Raw genomic sequence first — 18240 nt, 5'->3', positions numbered from 1 at the left:
GGACTGCTCAGTTTCCCACCCAACAAAAAAGACATTTTTACAGCTAACTTCAGTGGGCAACAAGTCTGAACAATTAAAATGTATCAATATAAAAAGTTATAGGATTTATGCTCAAGACTTACAGTAAACCAAGTCTTCTGAATGTTATACAATTCACTATATGTGTTCTCTAAATTAAATTTTCTTTCCAAAGAGTGTAAAGAACTCCTTCAGTACTCAACACTATTGCCCTTAAAGACTCTCACATGTTGAGGGAAATGCTTCTCTTGTGGGTTTTTTCCCCTCTTTCTAAAGCCAATTTCCAGTGCCTCTATAATATTCCATCTCAAGTGCTACAGAGGATTAGATTATTCATTTATGACCAACAAACCAATACTAAAGACATACTTTGGATAATACAGGTCCTTAGATATAAATAAATAAGCATTTGCAAGATTTTGATCTAACAACACTTCTCTCCTGACTGTAAGTCAGACTTATTCCAGAATTTTTTTCTTATACAATCAGCTTGACACACATAAAACTGCTGGGTCTTGGTGTTTTCAGACACTAACCAGAAAGTTAATAAATCAGGTGGCATCAAATCTCATACTAATATTAAACAGTGTCTGCTAACACAGTAGCCATGTATCATGTGAAGGGGAAGAAATGCACCATCTTCAGTTCAAAGTATTGTAAAACACACTGGTGAGGGGAGGAGAAGTGAGAAAACTGGAATGGGAAGGATTCAGGCTGGCTTCTCCAAACCTGCAGAAGATGCACAAAATTCCCCAAAGACCTTATTTCCTAATTAACTGACTCAAAATGAAATGATTTTTACTTTCTCCCAAATGACAGGATTACTTACACAAATTATCAAAATAGCTGAGTTAAGCTCAGAGAGAAAGAATTAGTTTCCTACAGCAGAAGGCTGTTGCTATACATGTTATTTTAATATGCACAACTCAAAAACAGCCAAAAGCTTAAAATCACTCTCTCTGGAGAAAAGGCTGAAAAAACTCATCTGACATTATTTTGGAGAGATGGTGAAAGGAAAAAAAGAGTGGTGTTCTAACAGCAAAGCAGAGGAAAAGCCATTCTGTTGTCTGGAAAGCAGAACTCCAGTTCAGACTGGAAAGCATCCAGCTGAAGTCAAGTCTTACATTCACTTCCAAATCAGATATGCTTAAAAATAATCCCCAAATTCTTATTTCTTGAACCAGAATACAAGAGATGGAATAATTTTTGCACATTAACAGAAAAACAAATGACACATCAGTGGTAACTATGCCATACACCCAGATGTCTGCAGCATCTGCACCTCCAATCACTGCTTCACTAGCTCTTTATAAACCCACATGTTCTCTGATTTCCTCACTGGAACAACAGCAAGTAGAGGTATTCCAAGAGTTTCAACATAATGCTGACTGCTCACAGGTCTTAAATCACAGCAAGCCTGTGTTTTAAGCAAGGACCACATTTCATTCTGCAGAAATTTAAGCCAGAGCTAAGTTTCAAAAGGCCTTTTAAACAGCTTTCAGAAAATTAAAATGCTTCTAACATGCTGATTTTTCAGGGTGATGTTTTCCATTTGTGAAAAAGTCAAGAAAGCACACCTCCAATTTTCACTGTGAAGTCTTCTGCCACCATGCAGTTTCTTGCAGCAAGATCTCTGTGAACAAATTTGTTGGCGTTGAGGTATGCCATCCCATCAGCAATCTCTCCTGCCATCTGAATCATCTTCTTCAGAGTTGGAGGTGCCTGGCCTGGATTATTCTGGGCAAGATAAAGAAGATAAAACCGGTAAGGAGAAAACAAAGTCATGATTTCTACAAACTGTAACATACTTTTTAAAAAATTAAAAATAAATTTAAAAAAATCATATTATCACAATTCAGCCTGACAGAAGGGAGAGAAAGGCTAATTGCCTGCTGCTTTCTGTTCAAGATGAGTCTACCTGAGGAAAACCACTCATGACTCACCTCTGTGTCTGGCCTCAATGATCTCAGGTAACTTTTGAGGTCCCCACGTGTCATCAGCTCCATGATCACCAGTGTAGGCTGGCCCTGAGAAACAACACCAAGCAGGCGAACCTGGAAGAGGAAAAACAAACACTGAGCTACAAGTACAGCTCACTGAACTGCAGCAATCACTTATTCCTCTTAATATGTAGCCCCAACCACCTGTGAACCCGTGGGAAAGGTCGAAAAGTGTATTTGATTCCACTCTGACTCCTGTTTCACATTATTATCATAAAGCTGCACAGAGTTGGAGTCAAAATCCCAACTTTTTGCTTCACTCAGTGAAGATGTGCCCTGAACATGCCAATAAACCCCAGGGCTGGATGTACCACAGCCTTGTTACAGTTTCATGACCTACCACATGGTGACAATTGAACTCCTTCATCACTGAAGCCTCGTTCAAGAACTCGATCCTCTCCCGCATGCTTGCAGACTCATTGACAGTCTTGATGGCCACTCGGGTCTCTGGCTCATCCTTCACCACTCCCTTGGCTATTCCCTCATAAACCATTCCAAAGGAGCCTTGTCCAAGCTCCCGACACATGGTGATCTTCTCACGGGGCACCTCCCATTCATCTGGAACATAGACTGGGGAGAGAAAGAACCAGCCGTGATGTTCCCCTTCTACAAGTGGTGCCATCACTCACTGCTTTAGGACACCAACTGCCCAAGCAGTTTTACAGTAAAAACCCCCAGAAAAAATGCTGAGACCTTGCATGATGTATGCAAATAATCCACAGTCTTTCCCATACAGAGACAGGCAGATGCTTGGCTTACAAATAGATCTTAAAGAAATGTGTAGGGGGACGAGAAGTGGCCTCGCTACGGTCTGGATGCCATGGGATAGAGATTAGGAACCTCAAAGCACAAAACCAGGGTGGGAAAAGGCTTGAATCAATACTTTAGGTTTGAGCTTTTCTTGGGATCCTTGGGTTTCTAATTCTTCCAGACAGCATCAAACATACTCGATCATCTGTATCAGTTTAGCATCTCCTGTATTCTCTATTAACAGATTGATTTTGTGGCTAGAGGGAAACAGACTCTCTGATCTAGAGGGCTCTTTGCATGAAGCCATTCTGATCACTTGCACACACTCTGTTGCACAAGTAAAGGCAGAACCTGCTCCTGCTGCTAAGTCTTTGATCTGAGGCAGAAGAGAGATCTCAGAAAGTGACTGCCTCAGGCAAGTCGACATCTGAGTAGTCACTGATGCTGCTGCCTATCAGTCACCAAAAGAGGGGACAGTTGTGTCACATGCTCTGGATGGGTGAAATGACAGGATGCAAAAATAGAGGATTATAGCATGAGCACTGACAGACCTTTAACCCTAATGGTGCCACTACAAAAAATAACAGTAAAATTGCCCTCTGCCACTCTGGCTCAACCCATTAGCCTGCTGGGGCCTTTTGGAAGCACAGTAAGATGTCTACTGCAGCAGCAGCAGCAAACTAAACAATAAACAGATGATGCTTCAAGGAGACTGGGCTGATGTGATTTCCTCCTGCACTTGAAGAGAATCCCATAACCTCTACAGTATGGGTACACCCTCATTACTGACAACCACACCTCTCTGTGTATAAATCAATTATCTAGCAATAAATTAATGTACCCAGTTGATTCTTGTATTTTCTTACTTTTCAAAGCAATTCTTTCAGCCAGAAAGCTGAATTTCTTTGAATTAATTATCTAGAGATATGAATTAATTATCTAGCAATAAATAATAGGGAACCTGGTTGCTCCTTGTATTTTGTTATTTTTTTAAAGCAATTTGTCTAGCCAGAAAGCTGAATTTTTCCAAAGTTCTCCATTCCCCAGCAGTGCCAGCACACAGGTTTCCTGGAGAAGCAGAGATTGTTCAGCTCCTGCTGCTGCCCAGGGACAACTGATGAAAGAACTGACACAAAGTTCAGCTACACCATTAGCAGGCACAAGAAAACAATATATAGCAAGCAAAACAAAACAAACAAAAAAAAGCAGGCTGTTCTTGGAATGGCACTTCTGTTTTTAAAGCTATCCAGGAAATAGAAGTTCTTAAACATATGAGCACTATCCACATTGTGTCTCCCACTGAAAGGTGTAAGAAATTAAACATGGCCCCCAAAACCTCACACCTGACCTCAGAACTACAATTATTTTACTCTGTTAGCATAGCACTCAACACAGACATAGCAGGGCTGGGGTCTTATCACTGGCACATCCCTATGTCTCTAAATATTGTCATTGCCTAATATATACAGCAGTCACAAATCAGATCAGGTTGAAACTAGTTTTAAAAATATGTTTTTCCAGCTAGAGAAACACTCCAGATATTGAGAAAAACAAAAATCGATTCTAGTTATGTTATATGTGATATAATGTAGTATAAAATATATATATATTATATATATATATATATATATAAAATATTATATATCTGTGCTAATTTTAACACAATATTTCTGCTAGTGATATGTCTGGGAGCCCACAACATTGCTTTTCTCTAACTGTGAAAAGTTGTAGAGTTTTATTAGGATGGGAAGTGAGGTGACAATATTGGTTTTCCTAAGTGTTACTATGTTCCAGGTGACAAGTACATGGAAAGAAACAGAGGGTTTGTTCCAATAGGTCAGAATAAAGCTTAAAAGGGCAAACATGAGAGATGATGAATTCATTAATCCTTCCTTCATTTCAATGAAAACATCACCGGGTGAGTAGATGATAATCTGAAACTAATGCATCCAAATTTGATTCAGCTAAATAAACTACAGGGAAAGTTTGAAAACCTGCCCAGTTTGACTAGGCAGCTGACATCTCCAATTATCAATGACTGATTGCACTGCAATGCTAATAAAACAAAGACAGAAAATGGTTTTACAACTTTCCTTTTAGAGTTTCATACCTTTCAAACTCAGACACAAGCAGAAAACGTGAAAGTAAAAGCATCACAAGTGTGAGGTCTCACTTACCATCTGAAGCACTGAAGTACTCAGGGTTCACAGAAGCATAAAGTACTCCATTGCCCAGTCTGTCACTGTTCCTGTTGAAATAATTTTTTTCTCTTTTAAAATCTTTAAACCTAAGTAAACAGCTGACCACCTTTTCTACAGCATTCCCACCAATTGCTCAACCACAGAATATTATTTACTGCGTGCAGAGAGCTTCTCAGACAAAGTGGACAAACCAAGTTCTTATTCTACTTCCCATAATCAATGGGAAAACAGCCTGGAATAGCTTTCCCAGGAAACCTGATGTCTTCTTTAAACCAAATCAGCACCAGAAAAATGTAAACACAAGGTACTTTTAGGTGCTCCTTTAAGAAAGGCAGCTGTATGTTGATATACCCAGGAGACCTGTGGCTGAGAACATACTGCAACATCATCTGCTCTGCTGTGGGAGAGAAGTGATCTAAGCAAAGGACAGGATTGTTTTTAATGGGGAATTCCATTAGACTATTTTATAAATGTTTCTGGTTTAAGAACACCCACCCACCCCAATATTATTTATTTTCAGAGCAAGACATATTTATTAAACACTATGAGAGCTGCAAGAGGCAGGCTGCAGAACTAAAATTATCAGACCTCAGAAAATGAAAGAAAAAACATTCTTGTGGGATAGAACAAATTTAAAGAAAGATGAATTATCAGGCTTTTCAGCTAAAAGAGCCCAAAGGAAGGCCAAGAAGGTAGCACTGTACTTCACTGCACATAAAGCCCTTGCTGGAGTGCTTGAGGAGACCTGGTGCCACTGTTTGCACAATGAATTAGAGCTGGAAATAATGTTCAATAAGTGTAATTTATCTAAGTGTAATAAAAAGCATTCGTATCTAGGAAGTTAAAAGGTTGAACATTAAGTTCTTATTATGTATTGCAATAAAATAAAATAATCAAACCACTAATTACAAAAAAGAAATCAATAGAACAGTACCCTAGACTGCTCTGCACAGAATGTAACTTTGTAAGTGGATGTAAAGACTTCAAAAAACCTCTAGAGTTTGCAAGGAATCAAATTAACCTAAATTGAATTAAGTTCCCATGATTTATATTGACCCATATTTCAGTCAATGCTTCTGAGTATATAGATTCAGTGCCTGCCATCATTGTCCCAGGGGATATGCTCCCAATAACCCTTCCTCTTCCCTCTCAAACATGACACTGTAATAAGGAGCTTCTTCATATCTCAAGCAGCAGCCACATGCTCACTGGTAACTCTAAACCTCCTCCTTTAGACACCAACAAGACAAAATCTACTTTAGCTTCTTGAGTTCTCTGAATTCCATTTCCCTTTTTAATTTCTAACTTGCTCTACAGGCACAGATTTGGAAATAAACATTCCCTTTCTGCAGTTTTAACCACAAGCACATACAACTCACCTCTTTTTGTTAAAGACATACAGCATTATCAGCAATCCCCCAATGATGAGTAGGAAAGCAATAGGGAGCACAATTATCAAGTGCAGGAAGTTTCCATAGTTTGCTGCTGCAATCAACAAGAAAACAATTGTATCATGGTTCCTATAAAATCTCCATTAACAAAGAAACATTCAAAACCCACTCAATCAATTTCCATACAGGGAAAGAAATCAAAGTACTCATTTTCTTGTCTGATGTGGAAAAATGTACTCAGAAACACTCTCTGACTGCAGATGAGTGAAACAAGAAAACAGACAGTGAAAAGCATTAATTTTGTATACAACAGTTTCTGTCTGCAGGTTGGTTTCACAAGTTATGCTTAAGGACTTGCATTCCTCCAAGAACAAGTAATTGTTCTCCTGCATATTCACCCCTTTTCCACCTTTTGTTCACCTTGCAAGAACTTCTATTCAGAATATACAGACACTGCTCTTCGAGTTCTTCAACTCCAGTAAAAAGGAATAAAAGGTGGAGTTCCAGTTTTCTGTTGATACATCTGCTCTACAACTAAATACAGAACTTCCAGAGGGTCTCTGTGGACACTGTGGTGGTGTTCTTCCAAAATACAAATTACTCCCATTGTCAGGAGTCATCATCCTTTCACCAGAATGCTTATATTTATCAAATAAATGTCACCTGGATGGGGTCCTATGAAAAAACATTGTGATGTTTTTAAAAAACTGCTAGCCAAAAAGCTAAGCAACTTGTTTTTTGTCTCATTTTGCAATTTGGATCAGGTTTGGCTTATTGCCAGAGGTTTTGTACAACCCCCTCCATATTGTTAGAGCTACCAGTCCATTCCCAGCAGAGTTGTTCACTATGGGAAGCTGCATGGTGTGTTCTACACACCCACCACCTGGCTGCATCTCTCATATATATAAAATGCACAAAAGAAAAGGACCATGCCTCAGATAGACCTGGTTGTCAACACTTGCAAAAAAAAAACCAAACAAAAAAAAAAAAAGGAACAGAGAAGAGTTCTCAAAGAAGTATCAGCAAATAAGAGGAATATTTAGAACAGAGGCAAGAGAACTGGGCCAGTTACATACACAAACTTCAGGAATTATTAAAAAGACAACATTCCCCCAGTGTGACACAGCCAACAAACATTCATCTTACATTTGGGTTGCACATAGAAAGAGATGGGCTCAGTCCATGACCCATTTCCAGCTAATGAAGTGGCCTGAACTCTAGCAGAGTAGTTTCCAGGGTTCAGATGAGTTAGTTTAGCTCCTCCAAGCTTCTTGTATTCTTGTCTGGAAACACATTCCCGCTTCTCCTAAAAGAAAAAAAACAGTTACAGCTCTTAATGCAGAAAACAACTGAGAAACCAATATGGCTGCAGGGTAAGCTGATTTTTATAACTAAAAGCCCCATCAGTTTTTCTTTAAACACCTTAAGGAGATGGGTGGAATACAAAGTCAAAGGAAACAAAACAAAGGAATGGAATGCTGACTGGTGCTGGGGGTTTGAAATGATAACTTCCATCCTTTGGTCTGCAGCACTGCACAGAAGAATGGTAAGAAAGATCCCATTCTGTGTACAGCTTCAAGCTACAAGCAGTAACAGGGAGATGTCCAATCCTCACCTCTCCATGCTGCCCATATTTGATTTCATACATGAGTATCAGCCCATTTGGATTTGCAGGCTCCAGCCACTTCAGGTAGACAGTATTTTCTTCTTTTGCTTCCCATGCTACCGTTCCTGGAATGTTATCTGCTCCCTCTGGAAAATATTTACAAGTGAAGGACACCTGTTACTGACACAGGAACTTGGGCAACAATTGAGGAAAGCCAAAAGTTCATGCTATTCTATAGGTATCAAAGCACTGCAGAAAGTGCTATTCAAAGATCCAGAGAACAGAACACGTTGGCCAGGGGCCTGTTGGAGTGATTAGCAGAGTCTGAACTGCTAATTGTCAGAAAATACACAGCTCTATCAGGTGTGGGCACTGTGCTCAGTCTGTGTGCCTCATAACCTGTACATCAGCAGTTGGTTCTTCCTTCCAAACTTCCCACTCCTACCAAATAGCTGTCACCAGCAACCTGGCTGCAAGTGGCTGTAAATACCTAAGATCTCCCCCACTGACATCCCTTTCCTAAAATATCCACTCTGAGGAAACCTGCAGTTTAAAATGCAGTCTCATCAGCAATTCAGGAACTGCTTTATCTCTACTGCATTCTTGATAATTTTGTGTCTTATTCGAAACATAACAAGAATATGAAGACTGTTTCAGTCAAGGAAAAAAAGGCCATGTTTTCAAAAACATAGTTGACAGACTTCAGAATTGTTTAGCCTCTGATTTTCAGAGCCAGGCACTAAAAATCTGGGGACACTTATTTCCTTTTCCTTGATCTCACAGGTTTCCTTTTTTCCTTGAAATAAGCAATACTGCTCCTTCTTTACTGACACAGCTGGATCTAGATTGTGATAGTCTTTCCTTCCAGAAACAAAACAAAATTGCTACCATTCTGCACCAAATATTCCCAGACATCTGCTGGAGTTAGAAGCCCTTTGCTGGATGCATATGATCTTACACTAAAATCATCTCTATTCTTCTCAGAAGAAGTACAATCTGTAAAAGTCCCAAACATGAGAACAGCGTTCAACGCTTCCTATTTGAAGTACTCCAGATGCTGGTGATTCTGCACAAAACACCACAGTCCTCCTCCTGTTTCTAGGCTGGACAAATGCATGGTCATTCTGTGACAGAAGAAACATTTGGCATACATTCTCACCAGCAAAACTCTTAACATCTGTGAACTGTTCAAAGTGAACACAGCAAAAACTCAATGTTAGCAGAGAAACGCTCCCCCGTCTGCATTCAGCATACAGAGAACTGAAGACCTTTTAATCCACCATGTCTGTGGGTCTCACCTATGTTGCTGGGAAACAGATTGTCCCCTAATTATCTCAGTAGTCAATGCACACACTCCCACCTTTCTCCAGATCACAGGACAGACTCAATACCTGTCACTCCATACAGGAGAGGTGAGTCAATGACAGGAAACTACTAAGTTTGATACAGTTCCAACTGATTTCCTTGCATCTACTTTTTATTAATAACACTCCAATGTTTTTTAACTGCTTTGTTTGTCCTCCCTGAGACTGAGCTCTGCCCAGACAATCAAGCAAAGCTTTATACTTGTGAGAGCATACCTGAAGGCATGGTTCTTGCAAAGACAAAGTTGGAAGCGCTGCAACCCAGCGTGTCAGCTTCGTGGTTGCAGCTGTGAATATCAATGCGGTAAAGAGTAAAAGGCTGGAGATGGGAGATCACAGTTCTCTCCTTGCCATCCACTTTGGTCTCAAAGAATGGGTATTCCACCTCATTCTCCTCTGTGTCAGAAGTGTTGGTGAAGTGATCTGTCCCAGTGATGTTCCTATTCCGACTGGCAACGGTGGCGTTTGCGATTCGGAAGAGATCTCTCCGCTTCCGATCAGGTCTGTGGAGCAAGCAGACACAGACAAGGTCCCTTTAGAGAAACACCAGCTCTCTTCCAGTTCTGTGCAAAAAAAATCCCAGTAAAATACATAACTCTGCTAACAAAAGAGCAAAATGAAGGGAACTACAAAACAAGACAAAAGCTTTCTCTTAATCTGAGCTTGCAGCGTGTCAGCTCATCCTATTACTCTCTCTCTCTTGGTCAGAAACCAAGCAAAATTGAAGCTCACATCACACCCCAAGATAAATGTGCAAACTTCTGACCCCAGACAATAAAATGAATAGCAAAAACGGCTTCACTGTTATTCAAAAAGCAACCTAGATTTGTATTTAATGACAGTAATGTTGACACTTAAAATAAAAATCAGATGTTAAAGGCTGAAAAGGTTGGGGAATAAGCTGTTTTGAAGTTTGCTGGATTAGCAAAGCTAACTCTCAATAGGCTTTTCTTTTCAGTTCCAATGAAATCACAGAACTTTGAATGTATTGCACTAACAAAAGAAACCTTGGAAGGTAGCTGAAAACCATCAATAATAACCACCACTAATGTGTGGTAATTTGTGTCCCTCCTTCCCTCCCCCAGTCAAAGGCTCTGCAAAGGAATCTTCCTGGATGAGAAAACACAGCACTAATATTGCCTACAGCAAAGGGTTCCCCAAGCAACTTTGCTTTGCCTTACAGGCATCTGGGTGAAATTTATGGAGAGTTAAAAACTTAATGATTTCTACTCTCTCAAGTCTAAGAAACTGTTGCAGTAGACAAGCCTGAGGATCAGTACAAGCATCAAGATGAAAACACTCATAAGCATTTGGATAGTATTGGCTAATCAGCACAGGATTGCTACACATGAGACTTGTCACTTGGTTTTGTGTCAGATCCAAGGCTGTTTTTTGCACAGGAGCACAAACTCCAGCAGGCAAGCTGGCTTTTCCAGCTCCTGCTCTCCTGGTCTCCAAAGTGTGCATGGCTGCTCACACCTGGAAAGCAAGGCACCAGCAGAGTTAAATAATAATCTGAAAAAAACCCAATTTCAACAGATCAGCACAAGGGTTATCAAGGACAAAAGTGAAGTCTAACACATTTCCATCAGAGAGGGAGTTAGAAACCAGACAGATAAAGGCCTCCATCAAACACACAACAGGAAGAGAGATGACTCAGCAGGAGAAGTTAATTTGCTGTCAAATACACCGAGTTGGTACACCCAGCTACAGAACAGCATGCTGGAGAGAAAGCCAGAAACAGGCTGACTTGGTTTTGAAATCTCCTGGCAGAAGTTGGATTCATCTTTTTTTTTTTTTTTAGGAGCCCGCTACAAAATTTTCCAAAATCCTTTTACTATGTCCTGAGTAGCTGTTTTGACATTCTCTCCCAGATGCCATGTAAACCACAGCCCAGAGATAAATGAAGACAAGGAAAAAAACTTCCTAAGTTACCAAGGAATTGTTTTAAGCAATATATAAGCAAATGTCAGAATTTATCAGTTGGGTATGGGGGAATTTCATAGGAGATGTGAGCACCTGTGCCTCCTCTACACTCATATTTATGAAAGTTACCAAAGCTATTGACCCTGCTTAGGATGAATACTCATTTACTGCTTTAATTCAGTGGAAAGACCAAACTTTGGAATTGCTAAAACCACATGGGATGCCCAGCACTGAAATTAAGAACTTTAGGACAAATTTTGCGACAAAAGCATTGAAAAGAGAAAGTTCATTTTCCATCATTCACAAAAGTGCCAGTGCAAGACCCCAAAAGACAGGACTTGGTCTATTGCTGTTTTTATGGGATGCACAAAGTTTCAACTCTCTGGTGGTATCTGGAGTAAAACAGTACTACTTTGCCTTTAGGGAAAAACAAAGACAGAACAACACAAAACTCCTGGTGAAAACTACAGTCAGATCAGGAAGAGAAAAAGACCTGCAGGATAACCACATTAAAACATCAAGGGATTTGACACCACTGCTTTTCTGTCAAGCAGCATCCCTGCTTTGGTAAAAGGCATAAATATAGTGGAAAAACAAGCATCAAGGAAAGAAAGAAAATTCTATAGATAAAGCATGAAATCTGCTCTGCTAAACAGGGAGAAATGCAAGAGAAAAATAGAAAACATCACTATAAAAATTGAAACAAATTTAAGAAGCGGAAAAAGAAGGTTATTTAACATAAACATACCTTAATTCAATTTTAATGTTACTTGTCAGAGACCTTCTACTACACACAGAGCCCATCTCATTCTGCTCACTAGAGACTCAAAAAACACCAGAGGTGTCATGTGGCTCTCAGTGTCACCTCAAGACTAACCCCAGTCCTAACATGTGAAATCTACCTCACCCCTGCAGTCATCAACATGGGGTCATCCAGAAGTTGCACACAAGATTAGATCAACAGGCTTTTTTAACAACCTTTAAACTACCCAGCCAAATATTTTCACGCTGCATTATATGCTGCATCTCTTTCATAATATCCTGGAGACAGGCAGAGCACTGGAAATATATAGTACTATTGAGGCTTGCATTAACACATAAATTAACTTCTCCCTTGGGAAAGAGGAAAAAAAACCAACAGACATCAGCAAGTAATGAGCTGCTTAGAGTTGTCCCATGCAGACGTCTCACTAGCTCATAATCTTTAATTTCCCTGACACACAGTCTCTTTAAAGTTGCTTAGCTATGCAGCTATTCCTGAGCATTGTACCTTATCTGCCCTTGCTGTTACAAAACACACCCTTGTGACAGTAAGTGAGGGAAAAAGGGAGATGGTCAAGCTTTCAGGAAATTCTTTGTGAATTGGTCAGTTCATTTGTTACTGCCTGAGTTCAAGGTTCTATCAGTTTCCTTTGGGAGGGGGGTGAATGCAAGAAAATCTGGGATAAAGCATTTAAATTATAAAGCTTTGGTGAAAAAAAAAAAAGACTCTGTAACAGACTTTCAAGAAGTTTAGACCTGACACCATGTGTCTTTGAAAACTCTTTGCTGTTCTGTTTTATAAAGCCCCATATTAGATCACATTTACAAGATTTTGCATGGCTCAGGAATTACACCTTGGACAGTCATGGTGGCTTCTACTTCTCTGTATCTCTTCTTTGCTGCTGGGTCACATCAGTGTAGGGAAACACTGCAGAAGTACAACCAAAAATGCTAGAAATGTCTCAAACACAACTCAGATGCAATACTGGGCATTTCCAAAAAGCAGCAAGATTTAGTTCCTCATTTTTAAGTCAAAGCTAAGATGCTCTGCACACTTCACAGTCCCAACGCTAAACAAGTCAATCCAACACATCCTTAAATAAAAGTCCCAAAATCACAATGGAGTTTTAACAAGCACCAAAGCCACATTTTCAGGTTCTGAAGCACAGAACTTAACCATAATCTTCACCTGCCAGAGACAATGAGGTAACATGCACGACTGAAATCTGATTGCTTGTAAACTGTAATGTAACAGCTATGCACTGTGTGCTAGGTTCCAGGACCCAATTATCAAGCATAAGAACAGCTTACATGAAGGATAAATTGGAAACTCAAGGATCAAAATCACCAGTTAATTCAATAGTATCTACTCTATGTTGCAGAATAAAATCATTATTATCCCATTTAATGTGTAAGCATTAGGGTTTATCATGGAAGAGTGGGCATATTTAATACTTGTCTGCAGCACAGACCCAGGTAACCTGTATGTGCCCTTTGCAATTAGTGTAGTGAGCAAGTAAGACCAGTTTCAACTCTTTGAGGTGAGTATGCCCTCAATTTCAAAAGCAAAGAAAGCTTCATATTAGGAACACAAGCACTTAACTGGCTGCTAAGAGAAAGATTACATCTGAAACCCTTTGTCTGCCACACATCGTTCATCTCCAAAATGCTTACAGACAAAAAGCTCCTCAAGTGACTCTTGACTCTGAAAAAAACCATCACTAAAGTCCTTGAACCATACAGGTAAGAACCCTTACTATCAGCTAAAATTGAGCAAAAGAGATGAAAATTAGTGATTAAGAGAAACTGCAAAGCAAGGCTGTGGATTGCCTCTCAAAAGGAAAGGCAATGTTCATCTGTTTCAGGTGTTATCTACATACATTTCCACATCCAGGAAGCCTGAGCTCTAGGAAATGTTAAAAAAAAATTAATAGCCCCACCTGCAAAGAGAAAGTGCCTGAAATCCATTACCTGGGGACAAAGATGGAGTTGTGAAGGAAGTTCTCAAAGACTTTCCGATACTCTGCTTCCTCCTTCTCAGCTTGCTTTTCTGCCTCTGTCTTGGGACAAGCACAACAAGGTCCTTTTTCACCCCCACAGCCCTCTGGCTTGGTGGGTTCAGTAGTTTCTTCTGTATCAATGGTCCCATCAGCATATCTTCGAATTGGGACTTTATCTTAAAAGAAAAGAACAGAGGCTGCCTGTTTATTTTCATTCTGTATTATGAATACAGCAACAATCTGTGTTTACACGTTTCCTTCTACTTGCTGTTATCTACAGAAGAGCTGTGAGGCAGGGCACAGACTTCAGCTCTTGTAAATGAAGTGCACTGGCAGGTTAAGAGCCACAGACACATCAGCACAACCATGTTCTGTTTTCCTACCTTTGGAGCAGTAATTGTGTCTGTAAAGGTAACTGTCCTGAGGTTGCTGCTGCCATCTTACAATGTAGTAGGAGAGGTTCCCATTGGGAAGAGAGGGAGGATTCCATTTCACAATCAGTTGGGATGAGGAGTTGGATGCTGAAATAACATCCAAGGGAATGGATGGCACTGGAGGGGAAAAAAGAAAAAAAAGGAACACATTTAAATGTAGAGCATTCTACAATGTATTTCAATGCAAACTTTCAAAGTGAATCCAACCCCATTTCCATTCTCAGAAAAAACCCCAAACCATTGTATTTCAAATATGTCCTCCTTACACCCCACTGACAGTGATTATTAAGGATTTAACTGCAGCCACCTATAGTCCCAGGCTGAAGTTGTACCTGAATTTAAAATGGAACAAAGTCTGAAATCCTAACACCAAAAAAACCCTTATAGTATCCAACAAAAATAATGTCTGAAAAAACACAGTTTTAATTTAAATCTTAATACTGCTTGCATAATTACTGACTCTTTCTAGCATTGTGGGCATAATAAATTCAATTTCTGTATTAACAAATGAACTTTTATAACAGAACAAGCAGTGTTATAGAACAACAGAATAACAGAACAATAGCTGCAGTGTTATCAACCTCTTACCAAGAGCCCAGGATCTCACCTGCAGCATTGGTTCTTATATATACAATTTCACTTTTTGCTCCATGAATATGACGGTTTTCCATCATTGTGAGGGTAACAGCCTTGACATAAATGGCATATTGGGTCCAAGGTTTCAATCCCTGCAGTAGAATTCCAGGATTGTTCTCTTTGTTTGGTGGCAGGTCAACATCAACCATGTTCCAGCTATTGGAGCCACACGCATCTTGCCCATCGTACTCTGTCACGTTTTTGAATGGTCTAAAATATCAAAAGAAAAAATAGTACAAACTACTTCTTTTCTCCTAAGAACGATAATATTTTTATGGGAATCCTTCACTTTATTGTTGCTCAGTAAAACAAATAAAGCTTTTTTCCACAGCAGAATAAAACAGAATAAAATTGGTATTTATTTCCAAGCACTAAAAAATTCAGAGTTCAGCTTCAGCTGCAGTTTTTAGCTTCAGTCACTAGAAATAAGACAAAGCTCTCTAAGAAAATACTAAACCTATATCTTTTTATCCAAAACAGGCTGAAATGCTTCAGACATATTGAGACTTCAGTTAAGTATATAACTCAAAACAGTTACTGATAGTAGCAGAGCTTTTTACCATCAAGGACTTAAAACTTCCATGACCAGCCTTGACCAGTCCTACAGGCTTTTTTTCCTCTTTTATTTTCGCACAATACAAACACATTTCTACAGTCATGTAGTTCTATTTTTCATAAGTTGCAACACTGGTGCAAGAGCCTATGAAGTCCTATTCTTGTTATTAATTATTACAGCTTCATCAGCACTGAGATTATTGCATCATAGTACCACAGTGATGCTCTTTCTCAAGCCATGCTGGACACCAGCAGTCTGTGCTTTTGTGTCTCACAGCTTTGCTAACCATGTCAGTACTGGCACTCTGAACCTCCCCTTCACACCTCCAAACCACTTGGAGGGTTATTAGTGGGCACATTTGGGGTTTTTTTGACAATATTTTTTTAACAATATGAAATCTGAGGCACTGCAAGGGCAGAGACACCTCCCAAGAAAATCGGATCTCTCCAGAAACTGTCCTGCTCCTTCATTTTTGAAAGATATTAAAGCAGGAAACTGCCAAAGCCAGATTATCTAAATAACCCCAAACACTCAGCAAACAAATCATCAAGGTGACAGGGTGAACTCTTAATCTGTGATGCTCTCTAGTCAGTACTATGACTACAGAAGTAAGAGATCTCAGTAAACATGACATACAACGCACTCCAAATCTGACCCCTGAAAACAGCCAAGGCTTCCACCTGTGTTTTTGAATAATTTTTTCTTTAAATTTTGAATCTCCCTGACAGATTTGGAATCCATTTGTAGCCTTCAGTCCCATCAATCCACTCTGAACAAAGAGCGGGGCTCGAGAATGAAATATGTAAATCGCATGAGACACGTGAATTGCCTGACAAAGGTTTTTGCACTAGTGAAAGAACAATTAAGAGTTGTCTCTTGCACTGCCCTGCTTAGGCTCTGACAACATCTACTTACGCTTCTTTGTAGTAAACAGTGAAGCTGATGAGATCTCTGTAATCTGGGGGGCGATACCGTTCCCACGTCAGTTTAATGCGATTCTTCAGCGTGGTGTTGGAAACAAAACGCAGAATGTGGCTTTCACCTGCAAAGAGGAGACACAGCAGAGTTGGCATCACAGCATCTATTTGTTTTTCCTGTTTCCTGGGTATCAGTTTTAGGCTAATTAGCCAGCTCAGTAGTGCTGGTGATACCACAGCATACAAACTGCCTTTGTCTCTGTAGAGCTACCTATCTCCTTCTACTCCATTTGAGTGTTAACCAGTGAAATAATTCTGGAACATGCTGGAGCTCCTCATTATTTTTTCTGATGCAGATTTTCTATGAATGCATCATCAGAAAGCTCTTGAACACCACTTTGGGCTCACCCTGAGTGAGGAATGGGAATCCTGTTTACTCACAGGGCTGGCTTAGAAGGCTGAAACTCATCATCCAAATCCAATGCATGTGCAGAGTAGTAACTGGTCCCCGTGTTCTCAGGACAACTTTTGACAACTACAACTTGTTTTTGTGGGGAATGGACAACAGGGAAAGGACAAAGGAATTTATCTACCTACTCATGAGGGGCTGGACCAAGAACTCCAAAACTCAGTCCATATACTGCACAACCATTTGATGGCAGCAGCTTCCAGCTACTCTGAACAGAGCTGGATGGAAGCTGGCAGCATTGAAATGAATGGCTTCCCACTACCAACTCATTGAGCTTTCCAATTCAAAACAAAGCTACATTTTAAAAACTTCATTCTTAGATGAGGAAATTGTGTTCCAAATGTCAACTGTGAGATAGTTTCTAACATTCCATAGAAGTTTCTGAAAATAAAGGGGTTTTCACTCTCATGCACACTGGCATTATTGGTGCTATCTTTTCAAAGGCAGTTTGGCTTTTGTTGATTCTTTTCCCCTTCTCAGAGTCAGAAAGCTTTCTGTAATCGTTTTTTTTTAAAAAAAACAAAACAAAACAGGCAGTGGCTGGCACTAGCCTCAGTGGTAGTAAGGACTGACTGTGTGTCTGTAAATCCTCCAGGACTGCAAGCCTTTGCTCTATTGAATGTGCAAAGAATGGAGTGTGCTTACAACAAGGATCTATGCCATCTGCATTTATGCATCATGCCTGAAGAGACATTCAGCAGAGAATGTGTCCCAGTTTTGTAAACACCATGCAGAACAAGGGGACTTGACTTATGCACAAGATCTATTTTCATTTACTCAACTCCAAGAACGCCACAAATAGACCAAAGAAAAATGCACTGTCAGGTCTTAGAGTCTGAGGTCAAATTTGTAAGCATTCTGTCATTTTAATTCCTAGATGAGAGATTGCTTTTAAATGTATTGGTTACACCTGTATTGGAGACCTGTTGTGAAGACCACCCCAGCCAAAAGAGGACTCTGATAACTCTGACCATTGAAGAATCCAAATTTAAATGCAGAGAGGGCTGAAGTTTAGGCAAACTGTAGAACACTAAAAAACCTTGTGAATTCAAGGGCAAGGATTTTCAAAATACACCACAGCAAATTGAGTTTACAACAAGCATGTCTAGCAACGAGGTACAATATTTGGCAGGAGCTGAAAAGAAGCTTGAACATAAGAGAAGCTGTCTGTTTTGCTGTCTATGGAATTGTTGTTCAGCAATCTTTTCAG

The 18240-nt window shown here is 39.8% G+C and overlaps 1 protein-coding gene across 2 annotated transcripts in view; it reads right to left on the bottom strand.

The window, feature by feature from the left end:
• Window positions 1-18240, bottom strand: part of IGF1R (insulin like growth factor 1 receptor) — a 178664-nt gene that overhangs the window by 18722 nt on the left and 141702 nt on the right. The window contains exons 7-18 of one of the 2 annotated variants that reach the window (XM_071754248.1): window positions 16560-16686; window positions 15060-15298; window positions 14402-14569; window positions 13990-14194; window positions 9547-9833; window positions 7976-8112; window positions 7507-7666; window positions 6349-6454; window positions 4946-5016; window positions 2359-2588; window positions 1962-2072; window positions 1596-1755 (exon numbers count right to left, since the gene is read on the bottom strand). In XM_071754248.1, the coding sequence (XP_071610349.1) occupies window positions 1596-1755; window positions 1962-2072; window positions 2359-2588; window positions 4946-5016; window positions 6349-6454; window positions 7507-7666; window positions 7976-8112; window positions 9547-9833; window positions 13990-14194; window positions 14402-14569; window positions 15060-15298; window positions 16560-16686 (2001 nt within the window). The remainder of the gene's footprint in view (window positions 1-1595; window positions 1756-1961; window positions 2073-2358; window positions 2589-4945; window positions 5017-6348; window positions 6455-7506; window positions 7667-7975; window positions 8113-9546; window positions 9834-13989; window positions 14195-14401; window positions 14570-15059; window positions 15299-16559; window positions 16687-18240) is intronic. The other variant, XM_071754249.1, reaches the window with a different exon arrangement.

The sequence above is a fragment of the Heliangelus exortis genome, chromosome 11 (genome assembly GCF_036169615.1).
Source record: "Heliangelus exortis chromosome 11, bHelExo1.hap1, whole genome shotgun sequence".
NCBI lineage: Eukaryota > Metazoa > Chordata > Aves > Apodiformes > Trochilidae > Heliangelus > Heliangelus exortis.
Note: the sequence above shows the minus strand (reverse complement) of the source record. Positions and strands in the feature narration are given on the sequence as shown.